The 18,915-nt window shown below is 40.3% G+C and overlaps 1 protein-coding gene across 1 annotated transcript in view; it reads right to left on the bottom strand.

The window, feature by feature from the left end:
* IQGAP1 (IQ motif containing GTPase activating protein 1) overlaps nt 1-18,915 on the bottom strand; it is a 103,261-nt gene that overhangs the window by 37,448 nt on the left and 46,898 nt on the right. Inside the window, exons 6-15 of the mRNA XM_082616833.1 lie at nt 18,213-18,280; nt 16,989-17,102; nt 16,247-16,425; nt 15,425-15,509; nt 10,924-11,087; nt 10,021-10,105; nt 9,041-9,204; nt 8,664-8,824; nt 6,964-7,088; nt 4,835-4,998 (exon numbers count right to left, since the gene is read on the bottom strand). Of these exons, the coding sequence (XP_082472959.1) occupies nt 4,835-4,998; nt 6,964-7,088; nt 8,664-8,824; nt 9,041-9,204; nt 10,021-10,105; nt 10,924-11,087; nt 15,425-15,509; nt 16,247-16,425; nt 16,989-17,102; nt 18,213-18,280 (1,309 nt within the window). The remainder of the gene's footprint in view (nt 1-4,834; nt 4,999-6,963; nt 7,089-8,663; nt 8,825-9,040; nt 9,205-10,020; nt 10,106-10,923; nt 11,088-15,424; nt 15,510-16,246; nt 16,426-16,988; nt 17,103-18,212; nt 18,281-18,915) is intronic.

The raw sequence follows: 18,915 nt of genomic DNA, 5'->3' as shown, positions 1-18,915 counted from the left end.
GAGCAGAGATCTCATGGTCCTTTGCTGGTTTAGGTGTTAATCCTCTAGTTGCTCATAGCGGAAGTTCAGGGAAAGAGCTAGAACTGGGGGTGGAACACATTTGGGAGGCCTGGGACAGGAGCAATGTACTGAAAAAAAGTATTCGATATTCTAACAACTGGTACAGCCATGTCAGTGCACACCAGCTGATTTTTAGCTACATGCACGTATGCCTGTCTGTGTACACTAAGACTGTGGGGTGCGGGAGGAGAAGCCAGACTTAAAAATCATTCATATTTGTAATTATAAAATGAGTTCCTTGAGAGTTCCTGATATCTGTGTCTTGGCATTCAAATAACACTACAGAGTGACCAGTAATCTACTTTTAGCAAGTATTCCAAAGGCACTAAATTTAAATGAAGAGAGAACTGACAATGGTGAAAACAGTAGAGGAAGGACCTCTGAATATCCCCTCCTACATAAAAGCAACAAAAACACCGACAAAAGTCATCAGAATCAACTTTTTCAAAACTATTGAAATGAACTAAAGGCTTGCAGCAATCAGTTTATTCAAGAACAGTTGACTCTCAGTAAGAACAGTGAGGCCTATGGCACTTAAACTGCCCTATTCCCATTTGTGCTCTGCCCACCCCCCTCCGCCCCTACCCCATACACACCTACCTCCTTCAAAGCCCTATCTATTCCCACAGAACTGTCATTAGTTGACATGTTAGGTAGTTCCCTGGAAGACCACAGCTAGGCTGTCTTTATTTGACCTGACTTAGAGCTTGCCCAGCGCAAACAGCCTTTTCCCCAGGGGTATTTGTCCAAAACAGAGGTAATTGCTTCACACCACAGATGCCTGGGGCAGTGGGTAAAAACTGAGGCAAATAATAGGTTAACCAAAAAGCTGAAAAGGAAAAGCTAGAGAATGAGATGTTCACAGAGAGCTTTGAAAAGCTCTGACAAATTCCTGGGATGGGAATCTAGAAAGTCATAGTGCATTATGGGCTATGCACATGCTCAGAAGAGATCTGATAAGGCTGTAAGCTCTGACCTCTGGCTGACCCTGAGGCTCTGGGCAAGCATGAAGTGAAGGGTAAAGCAAAATTGTAAACTGCCTGGCTGAGAGTCAAGGGCATGCCCCAACACACACAAAGGCCCTCAGCAAAGGCTGGGAGCTTTAGGTTCTAGGCATTTAAGGAAATTTCTGACTAATCATTAGCTGATCACTAGCTAACCAAGCAGAGACTTCAGTGGACACACAAGACAAAGAATACAGACTTGAAAGAATTGAAAATCACCAAACAAACAACAACAGAAACAAACAGGGACAACCATAAACCCTGAGGAGGGGGTAGAATCTGATTTCCAAAGTTGACCCATTATTATTAAAATGTCCAGCTTTCAACCAAAAATTACAAGACATGCAAAGAAACAAGAAAGCATGGTCCAAACAGGAAAAAAACCAGACAACAGAAACTGTCCAAACTGAACTTAGCAGACAAAGACTTAAATCAGCTATCTTAAGTATGTTCAAAGAACTAAAGGAAACCATATCTAAAGAACTAAAGGAAAGTATGAGAACAATGTCTCACCAAATAGAGAATATACATTTTTTAAAAAAGAACCAGATTAAATTATGGAGTTGAAAAATACAATAACTGAAATGAAAAATTCACTAGAGGGATTCAGCAGATTTGAGTAAAGAGAAGATATATGCATAATGGAATTCCCTAAAGGCAAAGAGAAAGAGGCAGTTTTTACTTGAAGAAAATCTGAACAGACCTATAACAAATATAGAGATAGAATCAGTAATCAAAACATATCCCACAAAAACAAAACCAAAAATTCAGGACCATATGGCTTCACTGGTGAATTCTATCAAATGTTTAAAGAACTAATATCAATCCTCTACAAATTCTTCTAAAACATAAAAGAGGAAGGAACACTTCCCAATTCATTCATTCTATGATACCAAAACCAGACAGAAAGATATTTCAAGAAAAACAGATCAAATTTAAATTAAGATCTTTCGTTTGCTAAATTTGGAACTCAGATGATTATTTATTTATTTATTTATTTTTTTTGTGGTACGCGGGCCTCTCACTGCTGTGGCCTCTCCCGTTGTGGAGCACAGGCTCCGGATGCATAGGCTCAGCGGCCATGGCTCACAGGCCTAGCTGCTCCGCAGCATGTGGGATCTTCCCGGACCGGGGCACGAACCCGTGTCCCCTGCATCGGCAGGCGGACTCTCAACCACTGTGCCACCAGGGAAGCCCTCAGACGATTATTTTTAAAACTACTCCCAAGAGGAACTTAAAAGCTGAGCTGAGGCTTAAAAAAAAGACAATTACACCTAAAGTATAGTCTACCCATCTGAGCACGGCAGTGTTAAGCACATTTTCCTCTAACTCTCCCCTTCCTCTGCCTTTGATGAACTCTGAAAATTTATTCCACAGCAAAAGGAAATGCTTCAAACTCTAGTCACATCCTCTAATAAAAGTTTAACTCCTATGACCCGAACAAAAGGAGCAGTAAGGCCCATCACATGAGTGAGAGCTGGTACAAATTATATCCTCAATCTACTTTCCTTTTTTAGACATGGACTCAGACCTAGCTTATTCTTTCAAAGCCCATTCCTCTGTCAGTTGGATCGGATATAAGACTCCTTTTGGACTAATAAGGCAGCAAAAAATAACACTACCACCACTGGCCTAAACAGAATCATTGCAGCCAGGCCCCAGGTTAGAGATTCTGAATTAGCAGAAATAGAATTAAAGCTTAGGAATCTGTATTTTTAAAATGACTTTTCCAGCGTTCTAGTCATCAGTCAAGTTTGGGAAGCTCTGATCCAGTAAACTGATATCAAAGACAGACCTCTATTTACAGCTTCCCTACAGCCAACCGCTTCTCGCTTGAGTAAGTAAAATCAGTTAATGCCTTTGTCTAGATTTCCTCACTACAAAATGGGGGTTGTGATTCAACCTTCACCACAGGATCAACTGACATGCAGAGCAATGACCCTCTTAAAAGGAATCTGGTACTTGATACACTTATATGTTTAGGACACAGTAATGGCAACTACTCTCATGACAATGGAATCAAAGGAGATCTATCAACATTATATTATCCACAGCTCCTCCCCCCACAACCCAAACTTCTAGAGCCCACAGGGCTGTCGGTGTACAATAGCTCCCTTAACACAAAAGCCCTGATCTGTTTTACTACTTTTGGCTTCCCAGAAGGAATGTGACCCCCTGAATTAAGAATTTCTTTTAGGGCTTCCCTGGTGGCGCAGTGGTTGAGAGTCCGCCTGCTGATGCAGGGGACACAGGTTCGTGCCCAGGTCTGGGAAGATCCCACATGCCGCGGAGCGGCTGGGCCTGTGAGCCATGGCCACTGAGCCTGCGCGTCCGGAGCCTGTGCTCTGCAACGGGAGAGGCCACAACGGTGAGAGGCCCGCGTACCGCCAAAAAGAATTTCTTTTAGCTCTTCTGCTTGCTGCAAGAACCTCACCATAGGGATCTTCTAAGTCAGAAAAGAAAGCTGTGGTCCTCCTTATCCAATTGTTGTTAGTTAGGAAGAACTTAAAAGGAGATGAATCACAATTCCGAAAAACAGATGGTCATTATGCTTTCATCACAGAACAAATATCTGTGGGCCTACTAAACACATGGCAACTTCCTATTCAGCAAGAGGACTAAAAAAGGAGTAAATCTCGTCCACTTCCTCAACAAACTAGCTGAGAGGCAAGACAAACTTTTTAAAAGATGGGTTTGTATTACAATTACTTTGGAGAACAGATTCATAGCAGCATTATCCCCAATAGCCACAAAGTGGAAACATGACCATCAACTCATGAATAGATAAATAAAATGTGGTACAGCCATACAATGGAATATTATTCAACAATAAAAATAAAATACTAATACGTACTACAGCTTGGATAAACCAAGCTAAGAGAAAGAAGCCAGTCACAAAGGACCACACATTGTATGATTCCATTCATACAAAATGTCCAGAATAGACAAATCCATAGACAGAAAGTAGACTGATGGTTACCTAGGACTGGAGAGATTGAGAGAAATGAGGAGTGACTACCTACAGGTATCAGGTATCTTTTGGGGGTGATGAAAATGTTCTAAAATTGATTGTGGTGATGGTTGCACAATTCTGTGAATAGATGAAAAACCACTGAATTGTACACTTCAAAACAGTGAGCTGTATGGTATGTGAATTATATCTCAATAAAGCCATTATTTAAATTTTAAAAAAAGAAACTTTATGGCATTACCTACTAAAGCTTAACATATGTATTCCCTATGACCCACAAATTCCACTTCCAAATGTATACCTAATAGAAATGCATACATATATTTACCAAAAGACATGTGCTAGAATAAATCAGGATAGTGGTTACCACTGTGCTGGGGGGCGGGGAGTGGGGAGGTGAATAAGGATGTAAGGGGATATAAGGGGGTTTCTGTTAATGCTTTTTATAATCCAAGCACCAATTACATAGGTATGCTCACTTCTGAACATTTATACAACCGTATACTTAAATAATTGACACATTTTTCTGGATCTTATATTTCAATAGAGAATTTCTTTAAAGAGACATAAGAGATGTGTCTATAACCATAACAACAAAGGACAACAAAAAAACCAAATGTGTAAAATAGCATAAGCTTCTGGAGGGCAGAGTCTATGACTCTTACATCGTGTGTCCCTCCAGTGCTCTGAATCTAAGGGTGCCCAGGAAATAGTCATTGAGAGAACACCCCTACCTCTATCTCCGTTCTAGGAGGGATGAAGTTCTCGGAACAAAAAGGAACAATTTAGTGCCACTCACCTGGGCTTTCTCTCTCTTTGCTCTGATCAGTGTGTCTTGGTAATGTTGGGCCACTTCTGCAAGGACCCCCTCGAGTTTAGCTGCAGGAATCTGCAGGGCCTGCAGAGTCTTTTGGGCATCACCTTCATCCAGGGCTTCATTAATTAAACCAATGGCTAAAATCCCTAAATATGAATGGACAAAAGGTTATTTTTTAGATTAAGAAATTATATAAATAAAACAGTCTTTAAACATGGTAAGTGACCATAAATCCTCTATCCAAGAGTTACCATGATTCAAACTACAATTTGTCATCCATAATATTAAGCAGCATTTAAATCTTTTTCCTTTAAATTTAGTGGGTTTTTTTTCATCTAAGTAAACTTATATCCATATTCCTATTGAAATCTCAAGTCCTTCTGTTTTATTTTTACTTGCTCTAACTTAAGAGTGATGAGGATTTTGATGAAACTGGCTTTATAAAGGATAGCTTTCAAGTATACTCCAATGTGTGATCAAAACCATTCTTGATTCACAAAAAGTCAAGAGTTCAAGGGATCTTAAAAGTCACCTAGTGGGACTTTCCTGGTGGCGCAGTGGTTAAGAATCCGCCTGCCAATGCAGGGGACACGGGTTCAAACCCTGGTCCAGGAAGATCCCACATGCCGCAGAGCAATTAAGCCCCTGCGCCACAACTACTGAGCCCGTGCGCCACAAATACTGAAGCCCATGCCCCTAGAGCCCACGCTCTGCAATAAGAGAAGCCACTGCAGTGAGAAGCCCACGCACCACAACGAAGAGTAGGCCCCGCTCGCTGCAACTAGAGAAAGCCCGCACACAGCAACGAAGACCCAACACAGCCAAAAAAAGAAATAAATTAAAAAAAAAAGTCACCTAGTTCAACATTTTTATAGAAAAAAAAAGATGAGCCTTAGGAATCTCCTCTCCAACACAACACAGCAAACAAGTAAGAGACGGAGAATCAAAGCTCAGGGCCTCCTACTCCAAGGCAAGGCTCTTCCCACTAAATCACTGAATATTTCTCATAGGAAACACTAATTAAAACTAGAAATAGTCACTCCTCAGGTATCTCAGCCAGCTGGACTACTTTTGTAAAGACTCTGTTGTATAATAAAAAATTTGGCTGGTCTTTGTCCCTGGTTTCTGGAAAGGAGGCTCTAAACCCTTGGAATTTCCCAAGTGATAGGAGTATCTTCATTATCCATAGTGGACCCCTAGGACCACACCTGAGTTTATGCCAACCAGGTGACTGCTGGTGGGCCCCTAGAAACTTTTGGGATAGGGGCTGGTCACGCTGGAAAGACCAACTATGTGATTAGAAGATTGGGGCTTTGAGCCATGTGATCTCAGAATATCAGCCCAGGTATTCCAGGGAGGAGAAGCAGACTGGAAATTGAATTCAATTACTTGGCCAATAGCTGGCCATAATTCAATCCATTATTTGTATGGAACGAAGCCCCACTAAAACCTCTGGATATCCAAAGCTCAGGTGAGCTCCCCTGGTTGTGATACTCATCAATGGGCTGGGAGGGCAACACACCCTGAAGATACAGAGGCTTTGAATTTGGGACCCTACCAGACATTGCCCTCCTGGTCTCTTCTTTTGACTCATCCTGATTTGTATTCTTTACAATAAAACTATAACCATAAGTATAGTGCTTTCCTGAGTTCTGTGAGTCATTCTAGCCAATTATTTAACCTGAGGGGATAGAGGGGACCCCTGAATATATAGCCAGTTTTTCAGAAGTGTGGTGACCTGGGAACTCCAGAGATTAAGGCTGGTGTCTGAAGTGAGAGGAGTCTTGGGGAGGACTGTGCCCTCAATCTGTGCAATATGACCTAACTCCAGGTAGTCAGTGTCAGAACCACTTCTTATAATAGCATTTAAAAATAACAGATCATGTTCAATTCACCTCCTGAAAATTTTAGTTCTTATTACATACTTATCTAATTATAGCAGTTGCCTGGTGTTTCGAAAACAATATACAACTGTAGCTTTTTGAGATAGATAGATTTTTTTTTTCCAATTTCCAAAAATCCTCCCAGGAGTAGTGTTTAGAACCAGCTCATGGAATCACATTATCTGTAACTGTGACATTATCTGGGGGGACGGGAAGTAGATTACTCACTCTCGTGTTCCTCCTGCACCACAAGATTCACGTGGTCCACACAAGCTTGGATGTCATTCCACGTAATAAATTCATTATTCTCTGCATGTGCTTGAGCTTTCAGTTTCATCAGCTCATCAAGATACCTGTCCCATTCCCCCAACAAAAGAGACAATGAAGTGCAACATAAGGGACCTTCAGGATTATTTTGGTTGACAGGAATGAGAAGACATGGGGGCAAAGGATCCAAGGAACAGAGATAGCTAAGGAACCCCAACAGCTTGATGTATTCTAGAGGTCAGCTTTGGGACCGAGAAGTTACCTTGAGCAAAGTGTAAAAATGCAAGGATATCACTTATTCTTAACGGCCTATTTATATTACATATTCTAAATTCCAAGTAAGACCAACTCTGGAATCAGAGGCAGCAGCTCAAGCAATCCCTCTAAAGACAAGGAAACAAGGCCATACACCAGCTAACAAGCACAGAAGGAATGACAGATCAACAAATCACCATTCAGCAACTCTTACTGAAAGTATATGGATTTAGGCAAGGATTAAGTTAAAAATATTAGATGAATGGTTAATGGGGAACTGGACATGATGCTGCAAAAGGTACAAAAAAAGATTATATTCTGGGGCTTCCCTGGTGGTGCAGTTGTTGAGAATCTGCCTGCCAATGCAGGAGTCATGTGTTCGAGCCCTGGTCCGGGAAGATCCCACATGCCGCGGAGCAACTAAGCCTGTGTGCCACAACTACTGAGCCTGCGCTCTAGAGCCTGTGAGCCACAGCTACTGAAGCCCGCAGGCCTAGAGCCCACGCTCTGCAACAAGAGATACCACCTCAAAGAGAAGCCTGTGCACTGCAACGAAGAGTAGCCCCCTCTTGCCACAACTAGAGAAAAGCCCACGAGCAGCAACGAAGACCCGAGGCAGCCAAAAAAAAAAAAAAAAAAAAGTTACATTAAAAAAATATATATTATGTTCTGGTGATAAGGGAGAAAAATAAATATGCAATGGAGGGATGAATGACTCCCTAATCCAAGGATCAATCTTAGTATCTCTAATGGTGGGGACAAGCAGATTTTATATGCCTCTTGATATGAGAAAATATGAAACACACGTCACCAAAAATATTTAATTGAATCTTGACAAGTCTTTAGACCTAATTTACAATTTACAGGAATAAACCAAATATTAGGAAGCAACCAGAACTGAAGACGGGACATCTTATAGGACAACTGGCCCCATCTCTTTAATAAGTCAGTGTCATAAAGAAAGGGACAATGCTAAATTAAAAGATACCAAAGGGACACAATAATCAGATGTTAACATGTGGTCCTGGATTGGATCCTGGTTTGAACAAACCAGCTGAAAAAACAAACAGTTTTGGAACAAGAAGTACGAAAATGGACTAGGTTTAGAAAGTATTAAAGAAGTACTGTTGATTTTTCAGGGTATAAGAGTGTTATTTTGGCTATATAATATCCTCATTGTTTTAAATAAGCATACTTATAAATTTAGGAGTGGAATGTTATGATATCTGTAATTTACTACAAAACCTTCAGCATAGTAAAGAATAAAATGTATCGAAATAGAAAAAAAAAAAAAAAGACGATCACACTGAAGTCACAAGGCCTGTAGAGAAAATAAGAGTGTTGGCACACGAAAGACAGAGGTGACAGCTACCTAATGGATTCAACCCAGCACTCTGGGCACCCACCTCTGGCAGTTTTCGTCTTCAATATTGGTAAGGCCTGTAACTGAACTGCTCAACTGTTTCCACACTGTATTCATGTCTCCGGATTCCAGCGCCCTGTTGATTAGGGCCACCGATGACAACATCTCCACTGCAACAGAGAGCTCAGGATGGGTGAGGCTATGCTGTACAGAAAGTGAAGGGGGAAAGAGTAAGGAAAGACATTCTGGAATACAAAGGGAGGTCAGAAGTTTAATAAAACCATAACGAGTCTAAGTTTCCAGTAAAACAAACAAACAAACAAAAACCCTCTACCTAACTACACCAAGAAGTGGATATTAAATTTTAAATTCACGTCCGCTCTGTTTTGCTCACAAACAGCACAGGTTCAGTTAACTCACCTCAGGACTCTGTTGCTGCAGGGTAGCCAGTTCCTTCTGATAAAGATCGGCAGCAAATGGAAACACCTGGGGCAGCTGGGCTTCGGGATTCATTAGCTCCATAACAGTCTTCTCGGCAACACCCTTCTGGATTGCAGCATTGATCGCTGCCACTGCTGCCAGTCCTGGGTAGAAAACAAGGAGGTCACAAAGGCAGCTGGCTTTGAGAGGCCCGAGGGGAAGCAGATGCCAATTTTCACAGAAGAAAGTTATATTCTGTGGATAAGCTATTAGCCATGACGTTTGAAGTACAACTTTCATCTTTAGAAAACAGCCTCCTTTGTATGAGGGTGAATTGCATGGTATGTGAACTATATCTCAATAAATCTGTCTTTAAAAAGCAGCCTCCTCTTCTCCTCACCCCTTTTTTCTTTCCACTCCAAATCATCCTGCCTGCCACCACTACGCTCTACCTAAAACATCCTTCTCCTACAGGGGAGAGCCTGGCAAAGTACTAGCTTATTAAGCTGCCATTCAAAGCTTTCCACAATCTTCCCAAGCCTTTATCTTACACAACTCAGCCTAAAACATCTACAAAAATTTTATTCTAGCCACTGTTCCTTAATACATCTTTCACCTTCTGTCCCTCTGCTCACACTTCCTCTTCCCCTGTTGCCCATATTAGGAACACCGTTCTCTCCCGTCTCTCACCATCCAAATCTTGCCAATCAATCCCTAGTCCTGTCTCCTCCAGATGCTTCCCTAACCAACCACGTAAGCACGAGCTTACTAGCCAAAGTGAGCCTACGCTGACTCCGGTTCTACTTTTAAAACTGGAGGAACCCTTCTGCCACCAAAGGTACCTGGTAGTTGACTGCAGCTAGTAGCCTTGGGGTGGGGTGAGGAGTGACAGAATCTAACCTCAGGTCCCTCAACGACACAAAGCCACTTTCCTCCCCTACTCAGGATCTCAGTGGACACGCAGCTGAGAGGACTCTTACTTCTCTGATACTGCTGGGCAGCAGTGTTTGCGGCATCCACTCCAGACTGTAGCTCCTCCTTCTGCAGGGCCTCAGCCTGACCACCCTGAGAAAAGCAAAGAACACTTAGGTAAAGGTGACTCCTGCCTAGGCCTCCGGGCCTTGTAGTTCTCATATCTCAACAGCAGTCACTAGGGACAGAGAGCCACAGGCATAAGAGACAGCTTCAGGCTACACACAGCCAAAGTGGCAGCCTGAGCGAGAGCCGAATGCCCTTGTCAAATCTCGGGTAGAGTGACTCTCCTGATATAAGCACATTAAAAAAAAATATTTTGTAAAGAGCATCAAAATGTTCTGAGATAAAATGTTTGTAGAATCATTAGCACATTAATGCTGCTTTCTCTGGCCAATGCTGAGGATTTGTAAAATGTATACTTGTCCTTATTTAGAAAAAGAAAAAAAAAGAAATTCCCTCATATTTGTTCTAAAAAAAGAAAACCATAAAGTACAATCCCACACAGTCCACTCTTACCGCACATTAAGTACTTTCCCAGTGTTGGCCAGAGGAAAATCATCAGGTATGGTTTTTTAAAAGTGGAAATTCCTGAAGTAAGAATATAAAATTTCAGGTTCTCCCCAATGGCTTTTAGTTGGGGATTTAAGGGACTTCAAGTGAAGGGGTGGTCAGATTCACCTACCGGGATGGGCAATGTTTATTTTAAAAGAGGATTTACAACTCTAAAAGCAAAAGAGAGCTGAAGACAATGTGTACTTTACCTGAGGATATTAAACAGCTTAATTCATCTGCAGGAGAAAAAGTTATATTAGGGGGAAAAAAAGGCCCCATATATACCTTGACACAACAGCATGGGATGCAAAAGGATGTATATAAACTCTTGCAGGTGCAACTCAGGGTACTTTTACCTCTCTCTTCTGCTGTCTATCACTGAGGAGCTGCTTGAGGTACCAGTCACTATTCTGCTGCTGCAGTCCTCGAAGGCCCAGCGCTGGTGACTGCAGAATCTTGAACAAGGCCAGTGCAGATCCCTGCTCCAAAGCCAGGTCTATATTCGTTAACGCAGCAAACACTGAGGAGGAAAAGAGGCAAACACTTAAGAAAAAACTATGTTAACATTATAGCCTAGAATATTTTTTCCTTCCTAAAAACCAATCCCAGTTCCAGATCAGGGAAATATAATTAGATAGCTTTTATTCTGGAGTATCACAGAAGCATTAGACTTTGGGGTTGGAAGAGAACCTTAAAGTCATCACGTCCAGGGGTTCCCAGGTTGTTCAGATTTAACAGATTCCTGGACCACACCCCAGGCTTACTTAAAAGCTTCTAGATGCAGAGAGCTTGGCACCAATATGGGCAGCAATATAAGAGGCACCAATAACACATGCCTAAATTCCCTCTAAAATGCCAAGTCATTATCCAGACTAAACTACAATACAGGAGAAGGTATCCCGCACAGCAATTTACTACACCTCTGGATAATTCTGTTTAAAAAAATTGCTAAAGCTCCCACCCTAGAGTTGATACTTGAATACATCCAACCCCCTTCCCTGTGACTGTCTACTCCTGACTAAAGAACTTTAGTTCCTCCAACCATTTCTTATACAGCATCATTCTGAATCCCTTCATTATCCTGGTGTCTCCTGAATGTACTCCGCCTAAAGCAGTGCCTAGACATCAAGGCTGGTCTGACTGCATGGAGCGGAAGGGGCTCTCTACACCGCCTCAATATTCTCTACTTCTAGTCACAGAACCTGACGTCACACAAGGGCTTTACTATCCGACAGTAAAAATGCAGATTTTCCTTCATCTGGAAATGATAACAAAGATACCCTCCTCATAAGATTAAATGAAATCATATACCTGAAAGTACTTTTACATTGTAAAATAAATAAGGTATTATTAAGTTGAAAGTCAAAATATCGTATTTTCTGATTTCAGAAATGACAGCCACTGGAAAATCATAATTATTGTATTATTTTCAGCTTTCCTATTTTAGAAGAGAATATAGAGTCCTCCCTCCCATGTCCCACCCAGGAATGACCATCTGATTTTTACCACCAAAGTAGTAAAAAAAAAAAAAAGTCAATAATAAAATACTAAAAATCAAAATATTGGGGGCATAGCAGTACTTATCAATTTTAACTGTTTTCATTAGTAAAGAAACAAAAAGAAAATTAATGTAAGCTCTTATAAAGAAACAAAACAGTGCAAGAGAAAACAAAGTCTCAAACTAGAACTAAAAAATAACACCAAGAGGTGAAAGGATGAAAAGGTTAGATTCCTATGAGACAGTTTCCTTCTTCCCAACATTCCCCTGCAATTCAGCTCGCTGATCACCACACGGAGGAGGTGAGCAGCTCCTTGAATCATGGCTGCAGGTCTATGTGGCCATTAGCCAACTAAACAAGCATTTTTCAACAACACAGACCAGGCACCTGCTGCAAACACAGCCATGAACAAAGCAGACAGGTTATCTCCATCCTCAGGGAGCTTCTGTAGTAGTGGGGGACAGAAAACAAAAGCAATATAGGTAACAACCAGGTTTCCTCAACGTATGCAATGCAGAATCTCAGACTATCCATCTGCAAAGGCATCTAGTCAATTATGCTTTTACTAGAAATGTAAACTTACTACTTAAATATGTAAATATTTAAATGAACATTTACTAATACTATAAAGTTTACAACATTATTTAAACACTTTCTCTCACTATGCTTTAATTACCTAACTCTAATTTTCCTTATCCTACTTAACAAAAAATAAAAACTTTTTCTCATTTTTAATTATCTGGCCTGCAGCTTTCTTCTGGGGCAGCGTGAATGGCTTCTCAAGCCCTAGGGAAAGAATCTTATCTATTATTACATTAAGATGATTCCCGGGACCTAAAGTCCCTCTATCTTCCTACCATACAACTTTCCCTTGTCTCAGACTTTCTCTACTATTAGGAAAAGCTTGTCCCCCTACGGGGAATTCTGCCTTATCCTCACCTTCTTACCTACCCTAAGAATCCCAGTGAAGGTTCAGATACAAACCTCGAGGAAAAGTCACCATTCTTTTCTTTATTCTATGACTGTACTTCACACACCTTTGGTTGTCTTGAAATTACTCACTGTATTGTTCTAACCAAGTTGCCCTGAAATGATACATTTGACTATTTACCTTCCTCACTATACTGAAAGCTGTTTGAGGGAATTTTTACTATTTTGCTCCTCTGACCACGTGAGAACAATATGCATGGAACACTTTAGAAATATATACATATGTTTCTCTCCTTATAAGTTTATAACGGACTCTAATATAATTAGCCAGGTAGAGCTATAAGGCTATAAAATCCCAGACAACATGGTAGAGAAAAAATCCCTTAGCAAATAAGAGTATTTTACACGGTGTATGCAGCAGGAAATGTGCTGGACTTTCTTCTCACACAGAGAACTAACTACAAGGGCATTCTGGTTTATACTTGCTGACGTAAGTAGTATTCATACAGATACAGCACAACAAATCACCCATACGTGAATGGAACTATTACTCTGTTCAGAAAGCTATTATCCTAAATGAGCCAGAATGGAACAGAATACAAAGACTCCTGGTCAGGATTTAGAACTCCCTATCATACGGAGTTGGTAAAATCTTATAAATTCTCTCCAGTTATTCAGAGTATTAGTTCAAGTGAGAAATTAGGATCTCCAAAGGAACAAAGAGGACACTGATTACTATTACCATTATTATTATCTTGATCAAGATAAGATCAAGTCTGGTTGAATCAAGCAAGGTTTTTTAGTTCTTTTGGTGAGTCTAACCCTATGCTAGGAATTATGAGGATTTGAAAAGAAGCAGAACTCAGAAGTAAACTCTACTTTAAGTTTATAAATATGTCAGAAACAAAAAGCAAGCAATTAAGACAATATATAATTAAAAACAATTTTGTGTGGTTTAGCATATAAATGCTGTAGGAGATTTGAAAGGCAAGTATATTGTGAGCTAGGATGAGCACTGAGGTGAGAACTGAGCTGAATCTTGAATGATGGGTATAATTTGGATTAAGTAAGAGATGAGGCATGAGGGCATTACAATGGCGAGATTACATGATTAACAAAAGTGATAATAATATTGTTTACTGAGTGCTTACTAAATACCAGGCAATTTACATACATCATCTCATCATTCGTATAATGATTCTATGCCACACGTACCCAATTCCCACAGCTATTAATACAAGGGCAAGAGATCACATCCCAGTTCTGAACAACTCCAGAGCCATTTTTCATGAGTCATGAAATAAACACGATGAATATGGGAGACAATTAGGCACATGAGTTTCTATAGAGAGTGATATGCATAAAATACTACATAAAGAACTCCACCAGGCTAGGGATCTGCCTTTTGTCTGGCAAGTAATAAGGAACTAATGCAGGTTCTTTTGAAGAAGAGTAACAAAATGAAAATGACACTTTCAAGAAATTAGTTTTTCAAAAGTGTGTAACATACACAAAAATCAATATGAACAGTACAATCTCATTTTTGATTAAATATATGTTTTGAAGGATATGTTAAAAATATCAAGAGTGGTTATCCTAGGTGATGGGGTCTAATTTTTTGTTTCTTGTTTATTTCTGGATAACTTGTATTACTCTTTAAAGGAAAAACAAAACTATATAGGAAAATAGGGACTTCCCTGGTAGTGCAGTGATTAAGAATCTGCCTACCAATGCAGGGGACACGGGTTCGATCCCTGGTCCGGGAAGATCCCACATGCTGCGGAGCAACTAAGCCTGTGCACCGCAACTACTGAGCCTGCGCTCTAGAGCCTGCGAGCCACAACTAGTGAGCCCGCACGCCACAACTACTGAAGCTCGCGCACTCTAGGGCCTGCATGCCGCAACTACTAAGCCCGTGTGCTGCAACTACTGAAGCCCATATGCCTAGAGCCCATGCTCTGCAATAAGAGAAGCCACCGCAATGAGAAGCCCATGCACTGCAACAAAGAGTAGCCCTGCTCACTGCAACTATAGAAAGCCCATGCGCAGCAACGAAGACCCAACACAGCCAAAAATAAATTGTTTTTTTAAATTTAAAAATAAATAAATAAAAACAGGAAAATGAAATCCCTATTCAGATTTAAGTGGCTAACACAGGGTGAAAGAGTGAAACTGTAGCCAAAAAATCCAGTCTGTAAGTTACAATAGATGAGTAGACGGAGGAGTGGGGGCCTGTCTGAGGACAATGGTAGCCCAAAGAGAAGATGTATGAACACAAAAGACAGTAAATCAGCAACAGTTCCTAAGCAAACCCATGAATATCTGAAATAAACAAACTTAAACCATGCCATAGGTCCAAGAAGAGATCAACAGCTGCCACATTATTTTGTAACATTCATTTAGGTGCCTGATGTGGGGACATACTTACTGTTGACTTTATTTATATTGCCTTGAATTTCAGCTTGAGTGAGCAGCTCCTCATAAACGTCCCTTTCTCTCTCAGAGCTTTCTGTCTGAAGATGAGTAAGAAAGTGTAACTAAATTAGCTCAGGTCTCTAAGAAGACCACAGAAATATATTTGTGCTCCTCCCCCACCATTACAGAACCAACAGCAAGTAAGGGTGTGGCTTAAAATCCTTAATAAAGAACAGAGCAGAATGCTACACAACTGTAACTAAACACAAAACTAAACATAACTAAACATAAAAAGCAGATCCACTTGTAAATAACAAGCCCAGGGGTTCTTCCAGAGTCAGGCAAGAGAAGGAAGCACTGGTGAACCCTGCCCTGCTCACTTGTGAGTCTGCATCCTTGCCTCAGACCTGAGCAGAACAGGTACATCCAGGGACTAGATCACAGAACCTGTCACTGGTTTGCACAAAACTCAAGAAGGAAGTAGAAGTAAAATAGAATCTAATACCAAAAGACTACATACTGGGTAACTCCATTTCATTTATATAGAATTTTAAAAAAATAAACTAAAGTGATCGAAAACAGATTGGTAGTTGCTGGGGTCAGGGGCGGGGAGTATGAGGAGGTACAGACTGACTGCGAAGGGGAGACGTGGGAACTTTTGGGGTGGTTACACATCCATATACATTTGTCAAAACCCATCAAACTGTACACTTTAAACAGTTGAATTTTATTATATGTAAATTAATACCTCGATAAAACTGATTTTTAAAACGGAGTCATATCAAACAGTGAAAGAATATAAATCAGTTAGAAAGAACAAATGTTCCATTTTTACCCTGTTTTTAGCATTTGTCATTTTGTCCTGCTTGGCCTGGTAAAGTACATCCTGGTAAGTGGAAGCCAAGGGCTCTTCAAGGTTCACAAGCATGGCATTGGGATTTTTCAAAGCTGCAAACGTGTCAGCTGGAATTCTATGGTCAATAGCTTCATTAATGGCAATAACGGCAGCATGTACTAAAAAGAAAAAAATTCAAAACATAGAACACTGAGGTTATACAAAGTAAAGGATATACGTTACACATTCAAACACTGCAACCCCCATCACAGAAAGAGGCTCCTTTTCATAGATGGAGGGGTTAGAGGACTCCCCAGGTCTTTAAGCCCAGTCTTTTTCCTCTGATGCACAAACCCACAGCTCTGCCTGTGATCCATGTCTGGAATGCTGAATCTGAAATCTTAACAGGGAAATATTCATAAGAGACTCTGAAAGGAGCCTTTGAGCATTTGTTATGGAAATGTTCACCTTAATCATCACGTAAACACCATCAGAAAATAAGAAACTCCAAAAGGCACCGAAATGTAGAATTCACTTTCTAGTGCTTTTATTTTAATCAAAGTCACTCACTTATTTCCAAATAATGATAGCATAGATAACTGTATAGCAGTGTTTAAATCTATATCTACTGACCTAAACTTGCTAGCAAAATTCCTAATGTCTAAGACCATCATTATAGTATTAATCATTAAAAGTAGTAGCAACAACCCCATTTGAACCCACAAAATTTCTCTCTTCTTACATGCGGCTTCATCCACTGACAGTTCATTAGCCAGAATGCCCCCGATCTTGCTAAAGGCAGGCATCTGGATCCCATACTTCTCCAGTTCAATCTTCATGTTGTTGATTTCTTCTTCTACAGGGAAAAATTAAGACCCAAACAAGCGAGTTAAGCACCTTTCCATAACATAGAAAAGGAAACAGATTCCTCAACTACAAAATGTATTGGATAAAATGACATCTACCTCTTAGGATTGTTAGAAGGATTTAAATAAGATAATATATGGAAAGCACTTAACATGATACCCGGTACATAACATGCACTCAATAGACACAGTATTATTAGTATTATCAAGAGCATCAGAAATAACTATAACATGAGACTGGCTCTATAGAAATTAGTTCTCCCAAACTGCTACTTATGGCATTCCCTATAATGAACTTACGAATGGAGCAGCTTTAAAGGCAGCTTGAACAAGAAGTGAATCACAAGCCAGTTATCTGTCTTTACAATCCAAATCACTAGCTACTATTACACAATTTCGTTTCTAAGGCAGAAAGCCAAATGATAAACAAAACAACATGTAAGGTTTTGCCCTTGCCCCAAGTCTGGGGAAAAACTTCCCTGGAAGGAAAAATATCACAGATAAAAAGTTTTATTTACAATTTTTAAAACTCCCTGGCCTACAAAATAATCACCGGTTCAAAAGATTTGAATCTATCTTACCCCTAACCAATATTACCATTGTTCTTTTTCTCCCCAAGCCCCCATCTCTTCAAGCATCTGACTATAGCAAACACCCACCCGAATAAGCTAAAGTTTTAAAATTAGTAAATTGTCATCTTTGTATCATCTCGCTCCCCTTCCTTTGCCTACAACTGGTGCTCACTGGAAGGGAAGGGGCAAGACTGTTATAAAGATTTTTCACTGTACATGAACCTTTAATGTTACATGTTAATATTATATTATTTTTTACATACTATATGTTATTATTCTTTCTAATTTACACATAAGAAAACTGAGAATTATCAATCATACCCATGTCATAACTGAGAGAACAGAGCTTGAAATTCCAAGTTTAGTGGAAGAAGAGGAGAAGCAGGAGAAGCAGGTTACTCATGCTTTTTTAAAATCTCTGTTGGCACAGTGTTTTTAAAGCTGTATGTCTTTAAGATTTGCACTGTTGACTCTCCAGGCTATTTCCACATAAATCAAGCACTTCCTGCCAAGTTTGTAACTTCTTACCTGTGAAGTCAACCTTTCCATATAGGTCTTGAATCTGAGGAGCCAGGCCTAGTTTGAACAGGTACAAACTAGAAGACATAATATGCAAAAGAGTCAGGCCTCCCAGATGAACCTCCCTGCTGCTCTAAGTTCAAAGGGGAAAATCAGCATAAAGAACAGAAACACTCTGAACACAGAGACTCCCAGTACTCTACCATATTCCACTTTGCAGTTACAACACCTTACCTCAGAGCCTTTTTTTAGTTTTACATAACAAAGGAGGTCCTTAAAAAGTCACATAATGTAATGCAAAAAGCACTGGACTGGGGATCAGCAGATGCAAGTTTAAGTCCCAAATCCAATGTGTGATTAGATGTTAATATAAATGTTAACATAATGAATGTAAGTGAAGTCTCTTCACTGTTTACCTTCCTGTGATCAATAAGTTTTAAGTAACAAGACATTTTAGAAAAGTCTCATAAAAATGATTCAGACAGCAAATCTTACTTAAGCTGAATTCATATTACTGATGGAAAAGTTTAATTCAGGTACTTTAAGAGTTTTAAATAAAGTATATATTATAGGGCCTCCCTGGTGGCGCAGTGGTTGAGAGTCCGCCTGCCGATGCAGGGGATACGGGTTCGTGCCCCGGTCTGGGAGGATCCCATATGCCGCGGAGCGGCTGGGCCCGTGAGCCATGGCCGTTGGGCCTGCGCATCCGGAG

Source organism: Mesoplodon mirus (genome assembly GCF_964341445.2).
Source record: "Mesoplodon mirus genome assembly, chromosome: 4".
Taxonomy (NCBI): domain Eukaryota; kingdom Metazoa; phylum Chordata; class Mammalia; order Artiodactyla; family Ziphiidae; genus Mesoplodon; species Mesoplodon mirus.
This window is presented reverse-complemented; position numbering and strand designations above follow the sequence as displayed.